We start from the raw sequence: 22,630 nt of genomic DNA, 5'->3' as shown, positions 1-22,630 counted from the left end.
AATGAAATGTTTGCCATCACATTTTTTGTGTGTGTTCTAACAATTAGAGCATAGTTGCTAATATCACCTGAATTACCCTAAGTCTGGGAGAAAAAGAAGGTGTTCATAATTAGAGTTTCATTCTTCAAGATAAAGGTCTAATCATTTTCCCATTTGTTAAGGACATTCATTTTAAGTGGCCTTTCATTAATTCCAAATATCCTCCAATAATACACCCTGTTGCATGTGTCAAGTCAGTGTGGAGATTTAAATATAATTTTTTTAAATATATAAATACACAAAAATAAAGCTTAAATAAATACTCTGTGGTGTGCCTAATGCTGCTGTTCCCAACACAGAAAGACATGGGCAGAAAAGTATGGACCAGTCCAGACTGCCTGGTCATGAATTTCAAACTCTAGTACTTCAAAGCTGTGTGACCTTGGACACGTCACTCAACCTCTCTGTGCCTGCATTACCTCAGCTGTAAAATGGAGATAATAGTATTATACATTCGTAGCATCGTTGTGAGATTTAAGTGAGGCAATCGTTATAAGGCACTTAGAACTGTGTCTGTGTACAGAAATGATATAAGTTACTATTATCATGTTTTTCCAAAGCCTCTATAACACAAGTCCCCAAACAAACAAAACAAATTTCAATTTTTTAAAAAGATAATCTTTATTTGTGTTTTTCTCATTATAAAAGCAATATATGATGATGCTAGGAAAAATAGAAAACATTAACATTTTTTGGTATATTTTCCAGACAGTTTTCTGTTCACATATAGCAACCATTCTTACAAATATAGGATTATACCGCACATAGTTTTTGCCTTGATTCTTTGCATAAAGAAAGGTAGGAAACATCTTCCTAAATCTAAATATTCTTCCATAAACTCATTTTAAATGCTTCAAAAGTAGTCCATTCTAAAGATTAAATTTTTTTAATCAATCTCCCTCTTTCAACATTATAATCCTACCACAGTAAACATCTTTGCAGGTTTATGTTCGTGTATTTTTTTAATAATTTCCTTAAGATGAATTCTTAAGAGTGGAATTGCTGGCACAAAGGATTTACAATATGTCAAACTTTTATAACAATAATAATAGCCAGGAGAATAGCTGACATTGATTGCTTACCATGAGCCTGGCCCGACTCCTTAATGGCCTTCAGAGGTAGGTGCTTTTACTATCGTTGGCTTAGGGATCGGAGAGTGGAGATTCAGAGAGCTGAAGTAACTTGCCCAAGGTCACGCTGCTGCCTGATGAAAGATTGAGACCATGCCCTGAGAGAAGCTAGCCAGTGCCTGTGATTCTGTTCCTCTTTAGTGCTTGGGAAGCCATTTTGTGACTGGACATGTTCCCAGTTCACTCCCTCTCTTCAGAGATATATTTGATTTATTTTCACAACCAGCCCCTAGAAGATCCTCCTATTGATCTTGGGAGGGCGAGGAGCCAAATGTGACATTTTTGATAAGCCATAGGCTAAAGACAATTAGATAAGAATGTGTAGTAAATAGGAACTCAACGTCAGCAAGGCACTGAGAGCTAAAACCTCCATTTTCCTGGCCTCATGGTAGAGACTTTGTGCATCTTGGAATAGCCTTGAGATGTTCATCAGTTTCATTGAACTTGACCTCTACACTGTGGCTCACTTGGTCTTCAGAGAAATACCTTCCACCCTTCTCCAGGGTTGGATCAAAAGGCAGCATGATGAGAGAGCATGAGCTTGTGGGAAGAAAGTGTGAAATCAATTCATCTATGCATTCAACAAATGTTCACCAAAGGTCTGTGATCTGTGTTGGGGATACAGAGATGAAAGGTATTTGCCCAACATTAAGGAGATGGAGACCTAACGAGTTAAGCAACAATGGCAGCATCATGTAGGGAGGGCCATGAGGTGCAGACGGGGCAGAAAACAAGAACTGAGAATTGGCCTGCTCTGGGTTGGAATCTTATCTCTGCTATGTAGTAGCTGAATGTTTATGGCCAACTGTCTCTGGATTCAGTTTCATCATCTGTGAAATGAGGACTATGCTTCATCAGGTGGTTGTGAGAATAAATGAGATAATGCCTAGCAAATAGTAAGCACCCTGCAGAGATCAATCAATCAATCAATCTGACTGGTCTACAACTCTTACAGCTCACTCACAGGTAACTTAGCAACCAGCAGTCTCTACAGGAAGAATGGTGAGGCCTCTGGCAGAAACCAGCACGGGCACACACAGTGAGTTGTAGTTGGTCCTCCTCAAGCCACTAATCCAGGTTGCAAAGATCTGGTTCTTCCACCTCAGCCAAGTGATTTCTGTCCCCTCTCAATCATTTTGTAAACATGTGAGGTGGCAGGGGATTGGGATCCCTCCCCTGGCGCCCAATGCCCACTGCCTCCAGCCATGTCCAGTCTAAGCACAGCTCTCTGTGGGATGGGAGAGGTGGACGGCATGACTCCTGCTAACACTACTCTCTTGTATGTTTCCTGAAGCTGCTGCCATATATCATTTACAGAGTTTGTTCTTGCCCTTTGTATAATAAACTAATCAAATGTTAGCTGTGATTTTTATTAAAGAGTTGGGTATAGGAGGTTCAAGATCATAAAAATAGTCCACCACTTGTAACCTGTGTGGGATTTTAGGACAGCTTCCTGGAGGAAATGTTCCACAAGCTGAGTCTCAGAAGGCAAGTTAAGCAGATAAAGAAAGAGGAAAGATCTTTTCAAGCAGAGGGCAGTGAAGATACCCCTTGTTATGGGCACTGTGTTGAAGCTTCACATGACGATTGTCCTCACTTTAGAAGCTGTGCTTTTCTTGAGCCATCACTCACCAACGATTGCATAGCTTTTCTTCTCAGTGCTGGCTCTTAAAAGACCAGGAGCCACCGAGGAAGATGGCCCCTTTGGAGGTTTAGAGGCTGTGACCCCGTGTTGAGTTGTTGCACATTTACAGCTATGTACACAGCCCCAGCTAGGAGCACATGTTAAATCAAAGGAAAAAGTGTCCACACATCACAAAGCTCTGAGTCACACACACTCTTATGTACTGAGGCAAGGTCTTGAGAATAGGAGATTAGGACTTAGAATTTTTAACTGTTTCTCCCTACTCTCAAAAATTTCATATGAAAGGGCTAACAATCTCCCAGGGAGATCCTGCCTTAAGATAGAGCCACCATTTTTGCCAAAGGCACGTGATAATATTGGATTCCACCCACATTAACTGAGTACCTACTCTATGCCATGTGTCAGGTGCTGCAGCAATGGACAAGGCAGAGCTGGCTCTGCCCTTGTGTGGCTAGTGGGCACTGGCATTAAGACCCCTCCAAGAATTCACAGGAAGGGTCACCCAGCAGGGAGTGCATTATCCCTGCCTTGCCCTGGCTTCATTGTTTAAGGTTTACCCCTGTTTCCCTTGGGAATCCCACTCTGAAACAGCTACAGGAGAAGGCTGGCTGAGATGCTCACCAGAGTGGTTGTGAGAGTGCTAACTCACCCTTTAGTAGTGGTAACGAATCTATTTTTATTCATTTTTCATCCCCCCTATACCACCACCCCATTCAGAGACATTCAAAACATACTCCTTTGAAACTTGAAAACCACAATTTTAGGCTTGATATATGGTGCCGGGGGGCGGGGGGGGGGGGACCTCAGGGAGAATTGACAGAACCCATAATCTGCTTATCTTCAGCCAGCAAACCAGCAAAGCCACTGCCAAGCCCAAAGGGCCCTCCTAGGAACCAGGCACGATGAACACACCAGGAAAGAAGCTCGCTTCTTATTACAAAGAAGGCTCTGGTCTCATCTTTTATAACCATTTGTCAGAGCACTCAGTCTCTGCAAATCTCCCACTGGCCTCCCATCACTGCTAAAAGGAAAATCTGAAGTTGTTCCGGAATGTCAGCCCTATGAGGTTGCCCATTAGGTCTGCAGTGCTCACAGCAATGCTTGTCCATAGTAGGGGCTCAGTAAATGTCTGATGGCATGTCACTGACCACCCTTCTACAGGCTGGCTAACCAGCCATCTCCTCCTTACTCCCTCCACCCCACCACCCTGGCCCTCCTGCTCTCCCCCTGTCACGCCAAACTCACTGTCTCAGAGCATTTGCATTGGTTATTCCCTCTCTCTGGAATGTCCCTCCCCAACGTAATAACTTGGCTCCTTCCTTACTTTTGTCAGGTCTCTGCCCAAACACCATGCCCTCAGCCCTTTCCTAACAAGGGAGTCTAAAACTGGATCCTCCTTTACACTTTATCACATACTCTGCTATCTTTGTCTCACATCAACTTAATTTAGGTATAGTTTACAAGCCACCCAATGCACACATTTAAACAATTTTTTAATGTTTTATTTATTTTTGAGACAGAGAGAGACAGAGCATGAGCAGGGGAGGGGCAGAGAGAGAGCGAGACACGGAATCCAAAGCAGGCTCCAGGCTCTGAGCTGTCAGCAGAGCCCAACACGGGGCTCGAACTCACAAACCGCAAGATCATGACCTGAGCCAAAGTTGGACGCTTAACCGACTGAACCACCCAGGCGCCCCTCAATGCACACATTCTAAGTGCACACATTTTAAGTTTGATTCTCAAAACGTAAAAACTGTATGTGTTTGTGTAAGCACCATTACACTCATGATATAGAATATTGCCACTGCTCGAAAGCCTCCTGTGCCACATGCCTACCTCATCCCAACCCACTACTGATCTGCTTTCTAGAGATGAGGTTTGTCTTCTCTCGAGTTTCATAAACAGGGAACCCTGCGTCCTTTTGTGTCTGGCCTCTTTTACTCAGCATCATGTCTGTAAGATTCACCATGTTGTTGTGGTATCGGTGGCTCATTCCTTTTATTGCTGAGTAGATTTCCAATTATATGGATAAACTATAATTTGTCCATTCACTTGTTGATTGGCATTTGGGAAGTCTTTGATTTGCTTTCTTTTTTTTAGTCAAAGCTCATCACCCCCTGGCATTCTATTTGCCCATAGCAGTGCCTACCCTTGGAGGGCAGGAGTCTTGTCCACATGACTTGTTGCTGGACCCCCAGTACCCAGAGCAGGGCTAGGCTCATAGTCAGTGCTCAGCATTGGTTGAAAGCACCAATATTTTTGCATTCATTTCCCTTTGTAACATAAAGCCTGGGCAAGGCACGCTTATGAGCTGTGCTTCCAATCTTTCTCTTCTCTGAACCCCAGTCTAGGGAACTTTAGGCCTTCCAGGTAAAGCCAGATGTTAAGAGGGCTCCCTGCCCAGCCACATCCAGGCTAAGTGTGTCTGCACCCCATGAGCCTGACTGTGATTCCTGAGTCCCGGTGGTTTAATCCTTTTGTATCACTCGACCCTCACTCTCCTGCCCTCTGACTTCCAGGACTGGTGCTCTCTCTCTTTGCAGGTTTCTGTAAGAAATTTGGTCACATCTTCCCTTAGTTTTTTTTTCCTTTGGATTTGGGAGTGTGAGGAGGGACTGTCAGGAAGGGGCTGTGTTGTGGCCTAGGGGGTCCCCCACAACTTGCTGTTCTACCCTCCTTTCCCTGTACCTCTCTGTAGCTCCCTCTCTTTCCAGTAACCAAACAGATTCTGCCTTCATCCTTTCAGGAAGGTCCTACCCACACCCATGTTCCCTGGTTTCTTACTTTCTACACTAAGCAGTTTGTTAAAAGGCTGTTTTCCCCCAATGATATTAGTACAATTGTTTCATCTCGTTACACATGGGCTGGTACCCCCTAAACCATAGGCACCCCAATTTGTCTTAACATAGCTGCTCGTGAGAGGGAAGAGATACTCTGAGCCAAAGAAATGAGATTCAGAAAATGAAATGCATTGTTTGTGCCAAATATATTTCTGTTTATACTGCTACTTCTCCTGCTAGAAGCTCTGTGGGCTTCTTTGGGAGTCTCATTATGTCACCACATACCTTCCTGCCCTTGACCCATTGCAGACTTTCTCCTTCCCAGGAACCAGAGAATATAACACTTTGACCTCCCTCTAGCCGAGCAAGCCTGGCTAACACCAGGTACTGGCTGCCTGTCTGCTTCATGGAGCAGCCTGTAATGCAGTGGGTTAAGGGAATGCCCTCTGAGCAGTCTGCCTGGGTGTAGACATAAACTCCACCACTTACCAACTCTTGAGCTAGTTAAGTAACCTCCCTGTGCCTCAGTTTCCTCATGTGCAAGGTGAGGAGTAATGATTCGTATTCAGTAGGGCTACTGTAAGCATCAAATAAGGTAGTACATTTGAATCACTTAGAACAGTGCCTGGCCTCATTAAATGTTCCCTTATGGTGTCATCTGAACAGGTAGCAAATAAAAATACAAGAAAACTACAGAATGTTGACTAAAATTTCCTAAAACCTTTCCTGCAGACATTACATCTTCTCAGTGGTCCTATCACCAAAACTCCACTGCATTGGTATAGACTTCACTCCCACACCGTTTCCTTTGAGACTAAATGTTTATCATTGAATCACACAAGACCTTTACCGAGTAACAACCATGTGCCAGGCACTGCTCTAGGCACTGGGGATGCTCTGGTGAGTCAAACAGACAAGTCTCCCACTCTTCAGAGGCTTGTATCCAAGAAGAACGAGATGGACTATAAATTAAAAGATAATGAGTTGTGGTTTTTCAGAGAGATGCGTCTTTGCTGAGGATAGAAAGAAGTGGTGGTAGAGGCATTTGGGTTGGGGGTTGGGGGCACCCGAGCTGAAGTTGCCGTGCTGAGGCAGAGGGCTGACAAGCAGGCAGGTGTGAGATCAGGAGGAAGAGTAGGCCAGGCAGAGGGAACAGCTCCTGCCAAGCGCCCTGAGTCTGGGATGAGTTTGGCATGTTCCAGACACAGAGAACAGTATGGCTGGACTACAGGGACAAAGAAGTTGGGAGGTAGGCAAAGGGAGGTTATAGACCAGGGATGGCCAACACCCAGCAAAGCCATCCCCACCTTTCCTGACACCCTTTATCTCCCTTTATCATCTACTCCAGTGGGGCATCCCCTGTCCTCAACCTGCTTGCAAGTCTGGCCCTAGCACTGCTGGGCTCTGCCTTCCAGTCCCTTCTCTGATCAGCAGCATCTTTAGCAGACTTACACAGCAGGCCTGCGACCAGATATGCTGGAGGCCAAGTTCTTGGAAAACTTGAAGTGACCTCCCGTAGTTGTTAAGACCCATGCAAATCCAAGTTCAGGTCTGTGCTTGGCCACCAGGTACTGTCAGTGGCACTGGGTATGTTACTTTACTCCTGTCACAGCCATTACTCTCTCCTGAGAAGTGGGGAACAAATAAGGTTTCTGGGAGGATGAGATGAGATAACATATGTCAGCACTTGCCATCATGCCTGGCACATAGCGAGTGCCCAGATGATAGATCTTATTTTTGATGGTTACTTTTCCCACTGCTGCAGGAAGACATGTGATAGAAGAATCAGGGATTCCACCCACGTAGGTGCGCCCTCCCGTACTCTGTGCTAGATCCTCTCTATCTTTAGTCTGCTTGATCCTTACCTGTGGAGTATTGCACAGAGCATTGTTATGGTCAGCAAACCCAGGTGCTGTGTCCCTGCAGAATCTAGGGGCTCTTTCTCATAGAGGGTGGACGAGCGGCCCCAGCAGTGCATACATCTGGGCCTAGCAGCATCTGGTTCAGTGACTTGGACACTGGAAGTGGGAAGTGCAATGGCATCCTAACCAAGACGGGCAGGGCCACACAAAGGGAAGCCAGCCCCCACTGGAGCAGGGCCCTGCTGCTGTCATCCTTCCACAGTCCCCTCAGCACTCAGCCTCTTTGAAGGAGAGAAAGGAACTTGTGCTGGGCTTGAATGAGGAGTCAGCCAGTCACACTTTGCCACAGACCTGGCTGGAGGCAGGAGATGAACAGGCCCTTGTGAGTGACCCACTGCTACCACTCGTCCCTGGATGCGACCAGAGACCCTGTGGTAATGTGGCTTCAAGCAGCCCTCACTCACACACGCTGCTTCCCTGCCATCCTACCAACTGCTGAGCGTGCCCTGCCATCTGAGGTAGAATCAACATCAGACGTTGAGAGGCCAGGGACGCTGCCAGCACGGAGCAAGGGAGGCCGTCCGTGGGAAATGTCAACATTTATTGCTTTTCCCGTCCACATCGACCCTCAGCAAGCAGACATTCCAAATGGCAATGAAGTTATTTTCCCCCTACTCAGGGTCCTGGACCCAGTAATAACATCTTCCTGAAGGGCAATGAGTCTGTCTTTAACCTTGCCCTCCTTGGCAGGTGCGTATCGGTGTGGCTTCCAGAAGCATCTCTTGGCGGCACTCCCTGCCTATGGATGCTCTCCCTTCTGGGAGAGTGACAGGCCCTGCTCGATGGTCCTGCCTCCTTTTCTCTCTCCTGCAGCTCCTCCTGCAAACTCACTAAGTTATCTTAATTACCATTCCTCCTTGGTCTCTGCCAAGAAGTAGGGGAGATTTATAATTGGATCAGTCAAATATTTGCTGTGGTTTATTTTTTTGCCTCTCCAGCGCTCGTAAAAGTTGCATTTTCATGCCACTTTTGGTATGACTGATGACTCAAAGGCATAGCCCTCACGTTGAATGCCGACATAGGTTATTTTTCAAAGGCCAAGGAAAAATAGAGAACTTGGGGGTGGTGGGGGTGTTTATTTGGGCTGTTGTGCTATCACCCTCTGGGTGGCTTTATTGCCAAGTCGAGAGAGACAAGCTGCCTTGGGAGACAGGCTTCCTCCCACAGCAAGCCCATGCACACGTGCACCCCCTACCGGGATTTGGTCATGTGCCTCCTAATCTCTTCCAGGGCTTCTGCAAATCTATTAGATAGAATGTGCTATAAAGCAACCTCTTAGTCAACCAAGCACAGAATGATCTCCTGAGCATCCCTATATCCAGGACTGATCATGATGAGGTCTTGGAACAGAGGAGACAGATGTCCCTGGTACCAAGCCTAAGTTATCAATCCCCAGTGCTGGGTCATGAAAAAGAAACTCTGGCCAGGGCCTGTGCCTTTGGAAAATGGCCTCCTTCTAGTGTCAGCCAGGCTGCCAAGCAAGCTGGCCAGCCTGCAGTCTAGGAATCCGAGAGAGCAGAGGCTCTCCTAGACTAGATGGCCTCCCTGCAAACCATCTTCTCACTGAGCTCCTGCATTCCCCACCCTAGAAGGCAGTCTCTGCATTTGGTTGCATTGATCCACTTTGTGCTACCAGCCTTCAACCTTCCCAAAGTTACAGGAATGATAAATGGTGCTCTGTGATGCTGCTTAGTGCTTGTTCACCTGTGAGTAGGGTAACTATGTATTCCAGACTGGAGCACTTTCTGTAGTGAAAGGAGGAACAAGAAGTGTCAATTAGGACACTCCTGGGCAAACTGGGGTAAACAGACACCCCACACAAAATAGGTTGGGGCTTAACTCCATGGCAAATATGCGGGAACCCACCATGACCTTGGGGAGTAACAGGGAACAAAGAGAAGCATGACGTCAAGATAGGTTCTGCTGAAGTAACAATGAAGCCTCAACAACTCATTGGCTTGGTGTAATAAGTGTTTATTGCTTGCTCATGTCGTGACTTCAGCCTTCCTCCAAGGGCTCATGCTCAGATCCAGGCCATTCCTGGCATGTAGCTCCACCATCCTGGGCTGTAAAGGTGCTCTGGCACCCTCCAGAGGCAGATAGGGGTGAAGAGAGAGCAAGTAGGAGGTTGCACAGGATGTTTTATGGCAGGGTCTGGAAGTGGAGCTCATCCCACAGCTTATATTCCATTGACTGGAAAACCACCATGTGCTCCCCACCAGGCAGCAAGAAGACTGAAAAAGAGTGAGAGCCCTGATGTAGACAATGATCAGCAATCACTACCACGGTGGGCACTTAGAAACAGTGTCAAAGTGGGAAGGGAAGACAAGAGAAGGAACAAGGGAAGTCCTGAGAAGGAAAGCAGGCATTGTACAACACCCCGCTGACATTTGGGAACGGGATGTCATCATGGCCTCCTACAGTCAACTCTCAAATCTTGATCTATGGGAATGTGCAACCACCACAACATCCCATTGCATGCATGTCCTGCATGGCCAGGTGGTCCACAACTCAGCCGTGCTGTCTGTAACTCTATCCTGTCCTCTTTCTTTCAATACAGTGCATTAGGGAGTGCAAGTGATTATTATTAGAGACAAAACCTTGAATACATTCCAATTTTGTTGCTTTTCAGTGGAATTCATTTACAAATTTAGTATTTTATTAATTTGGTATTTAATATTTACTCATCAGACTCTGCTTGAGATCAGTGAGATGGAGCAGTGAACTATGATAATGATAACTGAAGCCTTGGGGCATGTGTACCATGCACAAAGTACTGTTCTAAGCGCTTGACATGAATTGGTTCACTCAATCCTTACAACGATGTTCTGATATAGACACAATTATTGTCCCCATTTTAAAGATAAGGAGACTGAGGCACAGAGAATTTAAATAGCTTGTGTGAGTGTCATGGCAAGTAAGTGGCAGTGCTAGGATTCTAACCCTAGGTAGTCTAGCTCAGACGTCCTCTTAACCTCTCCAGCAGACAGGCAAACCCCTCCCCCTCCCACCTTCCTGGGGCTTACATTCTCCTGAGTAGACTGACAATAAACATAAAAATAAGCTGTATGATTGTAGAGTGTGAGGAGTGATTTGAAAAAAGCAAAGCACAATAGAGGGTACAGGACTGAAGCACATCAGGCATTGTATTGTATCACATCCACATGTCCCACTGCCCTGTTTGACAGCCCCTGGCTTGCAGATTCTTCCTTAAATGAAAACTGCCCTCCATGCTTCTTTGGAGTGACTCAGAGGAGCCAGCCAAATAGATGCCTTCTCTCTCCTCTGACACATACCTTTTCCCAGAGTAATCTGATTGGTTGGACAGCTAGAACTGCTGCTGGTCCTAACCCATTTCAGTGCTCTTGGCCGGCCAGCCAGCCAGTTCAGCAAGAGATGACTAATGTCCAAATTAATCGTGAGCAATGGCCCCCCACACAAGTAATCACCTTCCCCAAACTTTTCCTCATGGGGGTGATATCGTGGGCCCCAAATGAAGTATATTCTTCTCACCTCAGCACCAAGGAAGTTACACTCATTACTCTGGCTGACAGCAATTTGTAGACATGGGTCTGGGTAGTTGGACATTTACGAGGTTGCTAAGGAACAAATGCTTTGGTTACAGAGGTCTCTGAAAGAAGCATTGGTTTGTTGTATCACCTCAAATCATTTATTTTATCCCATAAAGACAGGTGTGACCAATGGGATATGGGGTAGAGAAAAGCTAAATACAAATACTTGTTTTCTCAGAGATGGGGAAATTTTCACTTCCTAAGCAATGACCATCTCCAGCCCCCAGATGGAAAAACTGGAACCAAGTACTTCTCTGATCATTCTAATTTGCCATTAAGTTTCTCATAGTCATGAGGTACTTAGTAAAATTGTTACTCCTTCAAGATGCTGCCCTAAGCATTATGTCATGTCATCCTTAAAACATGCCCGAAAGTTGAGTATTATTATTCCCTAATGTGCAAACCAGGAAGAGTCTAAAAGCAGATTGATCAACTTTAAACAATAGCAAAAGGCAGTCAGAATTCAAACCCAGGTTTGTCCGATGGTAAAGTCTTTGTGCTTAGAATTACAGACTCTTTTGTTTTCAATGATAATGTTTCAGTTGGGAAAAACTGGCAATCCTAATGATGGGGAAGTCACATTAATAGATTCCTGAAGTTTAATTCTATGAACTTCATGAAAGAGGTTATAGTAAATGTCTGTAACCTATAAAATCCTTTTTATGGAGGGGAAGTGGTGAGAGAAAGCTTAATCCCACAGTGGTGGTTTTTATCTGCTAGGGACCTACACTTTTGAATGTTCTCTGGAAGTCACAGAGCAACTGACTTTTCTGTGCTGTGATTTTGAAGAGTTCACAAGATTAGACCATTTCTACAGGGGTCTTATCGATTTTCTTGTCAAGTAAGAGGCATTAGTGTCCTCTCTTCCTTTTCCTTCATCCTCTCTGTCCAGCCCATGGTCGAACAGTGTCCCTTCTTTCTTAAAAACTTTCCTCCAAAGTTGTCTCTTCTTCTCATTGACCGTCCTAATCAAGACCCTTGTCACGTCATATTTGGATTTCTGCAATTTCCCAACTGACCTGGTTCTTTTCATCCTCCCCTCTAGAACATTTCGTATCCTGCCTGCAAATGAATTCCTCAAAATATTCCTTCCATTGCATCAGTCACTGCTCAGGTATCATCAGTGGCTCCAACTTGCCCACCAGAGTATTTTACCATTCTCTAGGACGGGGCTTTCTTGGGTTACATTTGCTCCCCATTCCCCTCATCTTGGTAGCCTTCACTGACTACTTTATCTCTCATTGATCCCTTCTAGTTATGAGCCCAGTTTCCACTGAAACAGTATAATATTTAATTGCTGGTTTATCTGAGAGATCTAAGTCTAAATTTTTACTCAGTCACTTAGTGGCTGTGTGATTTTGACAAGTTGTTTGATTTCTCTGAGCCTCAGTTTTCTTATCTGTAAAATAAGATACAAATAGTACTTATCTTTAGGATTTTTGCAAGAATTGAATGAAATGATGACAGTGATGATGATGATGATGATAGCTGGCTAGCTAACATGTATTTTGTGTTTGCTCTCCTCCAGGCACTGTTCTAAATATTATTCTTCACAACAACATATAACATAGGTACTATTATTTTCAATTTTGTAAATAGGGAAACTGAGGCACAGATGGGTGAAGCTAATGCCTGATTCTGGCTACACAGATAGTCTGGCTACACAACCATCATTCTTTTTTTTTTTAATTAAAATATATTTTCCATACAATGTTACATTAGTTTCAGGTATACAATATAGTGAACACAACCCTCATTCTTAACTAATCTTCTATTCCACCTTCCCTTGGTAAATGATCAGTAAATTGTAGCCGGTAACATAGGTCTATACTTCCTTATCTGAAATTCTTGGGGAGCCAAATGATTTTTGGAATCCAGAATTTGGAGAATTATAAAAAAGTTATACTTGGCACATACTAGATATTATATAACCTAGTAGTGATTGGACCAATTCTCTCTCTCTCTCTCTCTCTCTCTCACACACACACACACACACACACACACACACACACAAAGAATGATCAAAGTTTGGGCTTTAAAGCTTTTTGGATTTCAAACTGCAGAAAAGGGATTGTAGCCTTATAGAAATAAAATTATTAGCAATGATTATAAGCATAATAAATGGTGGCTTATTATTACAACTTCTGTGACTCTTCTTTTACTGGATGAGCTCATAGTAAAATGTGCTCAAACATTCCTCAGTTAACTAATGGGCTGGGAGGGGAAGGTACTAGTCATGAGACCAGATCTTTAACCTCTTTCACACATGGCACTGTCTCTTCTTACCCTAGTATGACTTCATGGAACGTCTGGATGGGAAGGAGAAGTGGAGTGTGGTTGAGTCACCCAGGGAACGCCGGAGCATACAGACCCTCGTTCAAAATGAAGCCGTGTTTGTACAGTACCTGGATGTGGGCCTGTGGCACTTGGCCTTCTACAATGATGGCAAAGACAAAGAGATGGTTTCCTTCAACACTGTTGTCTTAGGTAGGTGTGGGGTCTCTGAGGTGATATGCCACAAGGTGAAGAACGGAAATGTTCTGGGTTTCTCTGTAGAAGGCACATCTTCCAATGTAGTTTCTACTGTATGAGAAACCAAACCAGAATCCCTTAGTTAGACTTCATAGTATCTTTCACCTAAAACTAGCCCTGATTAAAATGGGAAGACTGACTACAGGATCCAGTTGTGGTAAATAGCTTGAATCAGACAGACTGGCTCAAGTCCTGGCCACACAACCTACACAAATTGTTAGACTTTTCCAAGCTTCAGTTTCCTTATGGTAAGATAGAACTAGGACCCATGCCATAGGGCTCTTGTGAGAATCAAATAACATAAAGTCTATAAATCTCTAAACATGCACTGGAGCCAATAGATACAGACCATTCACGTCAGCTCAGAATTTCTCTTAAAAATCCAGGAAAGCCCAAAATAAAAAGTTTTAAAAAGCCATAAAAATAAATCAAGAAAAGGATATAGACATAAGGAAAAAAATCATATCTTTGTTCCCACGTAGGTAAATCTCAAAATGCTTTAATTAAGCACTTGTCACTTTTGGCATGTTTTAGCCCTGTTTTTTTTTTTTTATTAGCTTTCACAGGAGAAGCTATGGTTTTATTCAAAATTTCTTCTTATATGTGCTTATAAACCCCTGAAAGGGCCATTAGTTTGAGAAGATTTTACAAAGTTTTCTAAAGCAAACCTGAAGGATTTTAACAATTAAATAAGAACAGATATTTTCATTATATCTATTTTGTCATCAGGTTTTTATCCTGATGAAGATAACGGATCCTAGGTAGAACATTTGTGAATTTTGTGAATTGGGGCAGTGTTAGACGCATTTCACAGAGGAATACACTGAGGCTCAGAAAACTGAGTCTCTCCAGGTCCCAGGATGTAGACATGGTAGAAATGGCATGGCCTTCTGGGCCTTTCTGCATGTTGTCTCCAACGTGTTTAGTTGGGCATGCTGAGGTTCACTGGAGAAGCCTCGATAAGGTAGTGTCATGAGGAAAGACCTGGTAATGGAGGATTAAATCCCAGCTTTTCTTTCCTACCTCCTAACTGGGAAAGTCACTTACCTCCCAGAGCCTCAGTTTCATTTGTGAAAATGTAATAACTGTGTCATTGAAGGGAAGGATGATGTGACTTTACATATGGACCGTGTCTACAATGGAGCTAGTAGTCACTGAATGAGAGCTGATGGTTTTCTAGGAGCCCATCTTGTACAGCTGTTTTTTTCTAGTGACTGCATTTTCAGAACTTCTCTATTGGCCACATGGATTTCTCTGAGGGGTTCCTTGATTCTTGAAAGATCTATGTAAGCCAACCTAGAATGCAGGTGGCAGTTTGTTATCCATAGCCACAACTTCCAAATTGTATAAAATCAGGATTTGGTATTGACCATAGCATCACAGCTAAACCTTATTCCCTCTGCTAAGGAAAAAATTGGTCCTATCAGGACTAGCCAAATGGTCTAAAGCAGGGGTTGACACACTGTAGCCCATGGACTGTCTGGCCCACTGCCTGCTTTTATAAATAAAGTTTTTCTGGAGCATAGCCATGTTCATCTGTTGACATACTGTCTCTGGCAGCTAAAACAACAGAGTTGAGTAGTTGCAACAGAGACAGTTTGGCCAACAAAACCTAAATATTTACTTTCTGTCCCTTTACAGAAAATGTTTGCCAACCCCTGCTCTAAACTAATGTTATAAACTTTGTATCATGGAAGCCACTGGAAAACGTCTTCCTCAGTGACAGAAAATTTCCAGCATCAGATTACATACCAATGGGGGATAGAGAGAAGCAAAAAGTTTGATAAAAACCAGCTCACGAGAGGAAAAAAGTAGTTTGAGTTGTTGAGATTAAAAGAAATCTTGGGGCACCCGGGTGGCTCAGTCGGTTGAGCGTCCACCTTCGGCTCGGATCATGATCTCATGGTTTGTGAGTTCAAGCCCTGTGTCGGGCTCTGTGCTGACAGCTCAGAGCCTGGAGCCTGCTCCAGATTCTGTGTCTCCCTCTCTCTCTGCACCCCCACGCCCACTGCTAGTTTTGTGTGTCTCTCTCTCAAAAAATAAATAAACATTAATTTTTTTTAAGCAATCTTAAGTTTAAGAACATAATGAGAGGGATGCCTGGGTGGCTCAGTTGGTTGAACATCCAACTTTGGCTCAGGTTCATGATCTCATGGTTCGTGAGTCTGAACCCCGCATCGGGCTCTGAGCTGACAGTGTGGAGCCTGCTTGCAATTCTCTCTCACTCTCTGTCTCTCTCTGCCTCTCCCCACTCACTCTCTCGCAGAAGAAAAAAGAGAGAACATGAGAAATTACATATTTTTGTCACCTTATATTTATACTCAAAAGGTTTAGTACAAACATAAAACCACGTGCCATAAACAGCAGCTGGCTTAGTTGGTGTCTACAAGGACTCAGTGAAATGGCTAATAACGAAAACAAGTACACATTTATGGAATGCTGACAATGCGCTCACCTCTGGATCAGGCCCTCTGGGAGTACTAGGCCAGTCAACCCATAGAGTAGTCATGTGAGATAGGTACCTCCAGTATTCTATCTTCTAGTGGAGAAGCCACCACTGAGAAAAGTTAAACAACTTGCCCAAGGTCATACACCCTAATCCAGGGTGGAGTCAGCATCCAAACATTCCAGAGCCTGTGCTCTTAACCACTGGATTGCTTTGGATTCCAGCCACATAAGTCCCTTTCCCACTGCACAGCAAATTTTCTGGGGGCCAGATTATCTAGTAATGGCTTCTGCCTTCCCTCTCCTTTATCCATATAGACACAGACGTTGTGGTAGTGAGATGCCCTTCCCCCAGGCCATTACCCTCATTCCCCTGTCAGAGATGAGAATAGCAGTTCTCCCCAGAGGATTTCTCTTGTCTGGACTGTAGCTCAAACAGAAAGTCAAAGGTAATCGGCCTAATAATTGGGCAGACATCTTGATAGAGCAATGATAGTAATTGGCCTGAAATGCAGGGAAAAGAATAGTGTTTTATTTGGTTCAGAGGTTTTCCCACACATACCTATTATCAGAACGTTCTCTGTCAAGAGCAGCCAGGAGCGCCGAAAGCCCCTGCGATATGAAACAGAAGGAAAAATGTTAGACGGGTGTCAACCAGCGATCACACTAAATATACCTTTGACTCAGGGAAGTCTTTTGATGTGTTTTGGAAAGAAGCAGCTGCTTTCAGAAATGAGTTTCATCTCAGGGGACAACAGAGTGGTATACTCAAAGTGCGGTGCAGATTTACTAGAGGCCACCCTCTGCCTATGTAAAAACCCCATTTCCTGGGCGTCCTCTCAGCACCTGCCATTGTTCCTCAAGAAAACTTAAACCAGGCTGACAGAAAGGAAAACTGATAATATCACAACAGTACTATTTAATCCGGTGTTGCAAAAGGGGGACTGAAAGTGTGGGCTCCTTTTATATTTCAACAGCACCATGTGATTGCTTTTTCTCTCCAAAACTGTAGAAATGCTGAGAAAATGCAATGAAAAGTACTCATCATTACAGCTTTTGCTTATATTGGATTCTCCTACCCTCCTACACACACACACACACACACACACACACACACACACACACACACATGCGTGCACACACTTTGACAACTGTTTACCAAGGACCTGCCGTGTACATTGAGAATACCTCAATGAATGATTCACATCTGGTCTGTTCCTCATGGAGCCTGGTGAGAGAAGACACACACATGAAAGGGTAATTGTGGGAATTACAGGAACACAGAAATGGATATAAAAACCTTGATTGAGAGAAGGTGGGGAAGGAAGATATCTAGGAGCTAGGTATTTTGTAAACTGACATTAAGGATAAATACCTCAGCTAAAGAGCAAGAGAGGTCCTCCAGCGCAGCAAAGAGCTCCGTCCTTTTGCATGAGACTCTGGTGGCAAAGAGCTCCCTCGGCCTCTGCTGCCTTATCTCTAAAGTTGGTAGGTTTGGAAACAGGGTGCCTTGAGCTCAGCAGTGTCAGGGTTTGTTTTTTTTAATGTTTATTTACTTTTGAGAGAGAGAGAGAGAGAGAGAGAGAAAGCACAAGCAGGCAAGGGACAGAGAGAGAGGGAGACACAGAATCTGAGGGCTCCAGGCTCTCAGCTGTCAGCACACAATCCAACATGGGGCTTGAACCCAAGAACCATGAGATCATGACCTGAGCCACAGTCAGAGGCTCAACCGACTGAGCCACCCAGGTTCCCCTCAGCAGTGTCAGTTTGTACCAAACCATTCCCTGACCTGGATGCTGGTCGAGGGAGAAGCAATCTCTACCTCACTATAGGGGTGACTTCTTAAAATGCAAAGTGGACAATGTTATTTCTATGTTGAAAACTGCTTGTTCCCATGGGTAACAGAAAAGAATCCAACTATCTGCATGACCTACAGGGCCCCATATGATCTGACCCCCTGCCTGGACCTCTCCAAACTCATTTCATGGCACTCCCTTCCTTTTTACCCTCCAGCCACATTGGATCAGTTCTGCTATTTTCCACCTCAGGGCCTTTACATAAGCTATTCCTACTATATGAAATACTTTGTAACTAGCTCTTTACTTGCCTATCCCAGCTCACCCTTAAATATCACCTGCATGGAATGGAGAGGCCCTTTCTGGCCTTCCTCCCTGAGTATCTTCCTCCTGCTACTCCCTATCGAAGTATCCTATTCTATTCAAAGTACTTATCACAACTTTTACTTGTTTTATTTGTTGATATATTGGGGGGGGGGCTGACCTGTATTCTCCATGACAGTGAAAGTTATATGAGGGCAGGGACCTTCCCTGTCTTATTTACCCTTGTATTCACCAATGCCTTTTACAGTACCTCGCATAGAATAGGTGTTTAGTTAATAAAGTGAACCATACTTCAAGAATATGACAGGTCTAAGAGCTCACCCTAATTGTAAGCTAACATGTTAGCTTGCCACAATTTCATAGATATTATCAAAAGGCATGAAACTCCTGGGTCAGAGACAAGGGCCTTTATCACTCAGAACAATGCAATATCCAGATATTAGTATGTGTGCTGGTCCTCCAAGCCCCAGTTCCCACAGGGCTACATGAACAGGGTCCCATGATACCCGCACATGCAATAGGTTGCATCACAGAAAAGAAATCTTGAGTTTATTACACCTGAGTCTCTCAGAATGGGCAGTGAGCCTGCCTGTTCTTTGCTCTAGAGGGAAATATTATCTTTATTATACTGGACAGTAAGTAAACCTGCCCTTTGCTCTGGAGAAAGACACTATATCTGTCTTCCAACGTGGTTCACTGTGCAGACAACCTTGAAAAGATAGTCCAAAACTAAGGCAGTGTGTCAGTTCACAAGACCTTCAGAAACACATATGGAGGATTAGAGACATGGAGAATTGTCTCCCCAAACCATGTGAAATTGCTGATTTTTGACCTGCAGAAGTGGCTATCTCATGACTCAACCTTAAGCTTCTTGAATGAATGCGTGTATGATGAATAAATGGAAATCAGTAGCCACTTGGATGTTTCTCAGCCCACCCACAGAGCCAACCTCGAGGAGTTTTAACCTGAAGCGTTAATTGATAAACATTCAAGAAATTGGCTTCATGGAGTCTGTAGTCTTTTACCTGATTTCATAAAAGCAAATACACTCATTGAGTTCTCCTCAGAGTGCCAGAAACCAACTACAGCTTGGTTCTGGAAGAAGAGGGCTAGGAAGGGAAACACTAGAAAGAAAGCAGTATGCACAATTTTGCTTTTCAGTCCAGAGTGGGAGTAACTGGAAAATTTGGTTTAAAGGAAAAGCCTTCTTTACCACTCTCAGGTTACTCCATTAGGAACGGTCTTACTTGATAGTCTTTCATGCAACATCCACCAGGTCAGTGACCCTGACTCCCCAAGGGTTGGGTAAAGGTCACATTCTGGCCATGATGGCTTGTGTTTTTCATCATCTTAGTAATTTGGCACCTGAAAGTCTAAGTGTGTTTATTTTAATTTAAGGCAAAAAAAAAATGAGGTTGATAATAATAATAATAATAATAATAATAAGAGTATGTCTTCGTCTGTGTAGACCTAAGTTAACATGAAAAAGTTCCAAAATGATCCCTTTGAAGTTATGACTTAAGAGTATGCATAGAAAAGTAAATCATGAAATAAGATGGCTATGCTGGTTAGAACAAATGGGAACTAATTGATTTTCATGAAAAATAAGGTCTGCAAAAGGTAGGCAGAAAAGGACTTTCATATGACCTAAAACCTACTACTTAATGGATCCAAAACAGTGCCTAAATTGGTCAGTCTTACACATTTGGATTTTTCTTTCCTTAAAGCAAGGAATTTTTTTACTCTACAAACCTGAGATCAGGAACCACCACTGTCATTTGGAGACTCCTCCCCGTTATCTGAGGCTAAAGGCTGATATCCCACATGTCATACCAAATCTCAGATTGATAGCCTGAAAGGGCAGGGGGCAGGTAGGGGGCACAGGGAGGGAAGGGGACAACATTCATGAAGTTTTAAACTTGTCAACATTCAGACATGGGAAATTTCAGGTTTTAAATCCAAATAAGTCATTTCTTTTGCAAAAGCAGATGTTGCAGCAATACTAACCCTGCATTCCTGCCTGGGTGTTAGTCAGATAGAGAGCAGTGGTTACTTCCATGCATTGTCCACATTGCCCTCATCCCTTTAATTTCCCATTCCCTTCACTCACTCACGCTCGCTACCGGTCCCCTGTGGGCACTTGAGGACACTACCACTGGTCTTCAAAACTGATTACCAAATTGCTTCATCAGCAAGCAGAGGAAAGGGTAGTTGCTAAGTTTCTCTCTTTTTCAGATTCAGTGCAAGACTGTCCACGTAACTGCCACGGGAATGGTGAATGTGTGTCCGGGCTGTGTCACTGCTTCCCAGGATTTCTAGGAGCAGACTGTGCTAAAGGTACTTACCACTCCTTCCCTGCTATGGTTGGATAACAAGACATAGACTTCTTTGAGGGGGCAAGGGGGTACCAAAGAAGCCCACATGCCCTCCAGAATTCCACTGGGACAACTTGTAAGCCCATGCATGCTAGAAGACCTAACCCTTTAGCAAGGAGCAGGTTTTAATATATGACAATTGGCCAATTTACCTAGAAGAGCAGGGAGGTTATCCTTGGCATCGAGGTGTGCTGAGAAGAAAGATTTGCTAAAAATTAGATGGTTGGATTTCCTGTAAAAGCAAAAGTGAATTACCATCACTCCTTTCTTATAATCATTAACTTCTATGTAATGGAAGATTAAGCATCTCAGGGTTAGTAAATTTCATTCATTCTGGCCAGCTACACTCTTAATCTAGGAAGCGCTATTTATCTTGGTGGAATCGGTTTTAAATTGTATTATTAATTTATCTACACTCCTTTGCACAGAATTGCTGGGGCCCTGGGATTCTTGGGGGAAAGGTAATATAAGAGAAAATGACTCTCACAAAACCAGGGGACTTAGGGGCTGCATACCTAGCTTGCAAAAGACCTTGAGCATAACCTTCAAGTGTCTCTGTCAAAGGCAAGTGTAAGAGAAAGCAGAGCTTCTCGCCCTTTTCAGATATGTTGTGCGCACTCACACACACATGTATATATTCTAGGTAAATACAAATATAAAATTAAAATTAACCTTTTACAAAACTACACTTATCTTCACTCCATGCTTCTTTTCTGTTTCATCTTCTAAAAACACCAGTTAAAACCCACTACACTGATTGGGGCATCTTGATGGCACAGCATCCAACTCTTGATTTCAGCTCAGGTCATGATCTCACACTTTGTGGGATCAAGCCCCACACTGTTAGCGTGCAACCTGCTTAGGATTCTCTCTCACCCTTTCTCTGTGCCCCTCCTTTGCTCACTCTCTCTGGCGCTCTCTCTCTCTCTCTCTCTCTCTCTCTCTCTCTCTCAAAATAAATAAACTTTAAAGAAAAAAAAAAAAAAAAAACAGCTATGCTGATTCCTCACCCACCAGCAGGTCATATCCCAGTGTGGAAAGCAATGAGGAAGAGGTTCAGAACCCTTGCTGAGGAGTCAGACATTTCTGAGTTGAATCTCAGCTCCACCACTGAGTGTCTCTGTGACCTTGAGCAAGTGATCTAACATTTCTGAATCTCAGTTTCCTCCTCTGGAAAAGTGCAGAGTTTCTTCACAAGTTCATTGTGGCGATGGTATGAGGCAAACACACCCAAAGCTCTTAGCAGAACATGTTGTGATCCCTCTAAGAGTTTATGTTTACCATTTTTAATTGATGTATATCACACTGTATTATTTATATATTTAAACAATCTTTTCATTATTTTTATGTGCCCCTCATTAAAAGACCATCATCCTGCCTTGATGCTCAGAGAGAGAGGCACTTATTAATAAAGCTACTCTGTAAATGCTAACTAGCGCCTCTCCTTTTCCCCATTCTCACCACAATTGCTGGGGGAAATTGCATTTCAAACATTCACAGTATTCCAAAGATTTGTGATTCCCAGCTTTCTGAGTGCTGAGTGATAAGCAAAGAGGACTTCCTTGTGCTTGAAGTTCTGGAGACCAATCCCTAAATGATACCACCTACAGACATATCCTCCATCACTAAGTAATGTGAAAGTTTTGGTAAACTTGTCAGATACAAAAGGGAAGCAGAGCAAGAAGCCTCAGCATACCCTACCAAGTGGCATGTGGGCACATCACCAAGTAGACCGTGGACCCTTGAGTGCTTTGCTTGGCCAGGTTCTGAGGCACCATGATGGGGGAAGGTGGATGACACAAGGCTTCACTGCACTGAACGCTTTTCCTTGTGAATGCTGGAAAGGAGGGAAAACCTCAGTACTGCTTGAATGGCCTTTCTTGCGTAATCTAATTTTCCTAGGAGTGAAGACATTAATGAAAGGAAGGACAGAACAGTTCTTTCATATGTGGCTGCAAATGGGCTGAGCCCTCTGCTGCATGGCCCATGAGCTGTAAATGTATATTAACACTGACACACATCGATGTATTATTAATCCTAAAAACCATGTGTGCTCTGGCAGCACATCCA

The 22,630-nt window shown here is 43.8% G+C and overlaps 1 protein-coding gene across 17 annotated transcripts in view; it reads left to right on the top strand.

Annotated features, from left to right (window-relative positions):
- The window catches only part of TENM2 (teneurin transmembrane protein 2), a 2,391,334-nt gene that overhangs the window by 2,193,558 nt on the left and 175,146 nt on the right, over positions 1–22,630 (top strand). For all 17 annotated transcript variants that reach the window (XM_045040340.1, XM_045040320.1, XM_045040321.1 and 14 more), the window contains 2 exons: positions 13,380–13,575; positions 20,421–20,522. In XM_045040340.1, the coding sequence (XP_044896275.1) occupies positions 13,380–13,575; positions 20,421–20,522 (298 nt within the window). The remainder of the gene's footprint in view (positions 1–13,379; positions 13,576–20,420; positions 20,523–22,630) is intronic.

This window comes from Felis catus, chromosome A1, assembly GCF_018350175.1.
Source record: "Felis catus isolate Fca126 chromosome A1, F.catus_Fca126_mat1.0, whole genome shotgun sequence".
In the NCBI taxonomy this organism is placed as follows: Eukaryota; Metazoa; Chordata; class Mammalia; order Carnivora; family Felidae; genus Felis; species Felis catus.
This window is presented reverse-complemented; position numbering and strand designations above follow the sequence as displayed.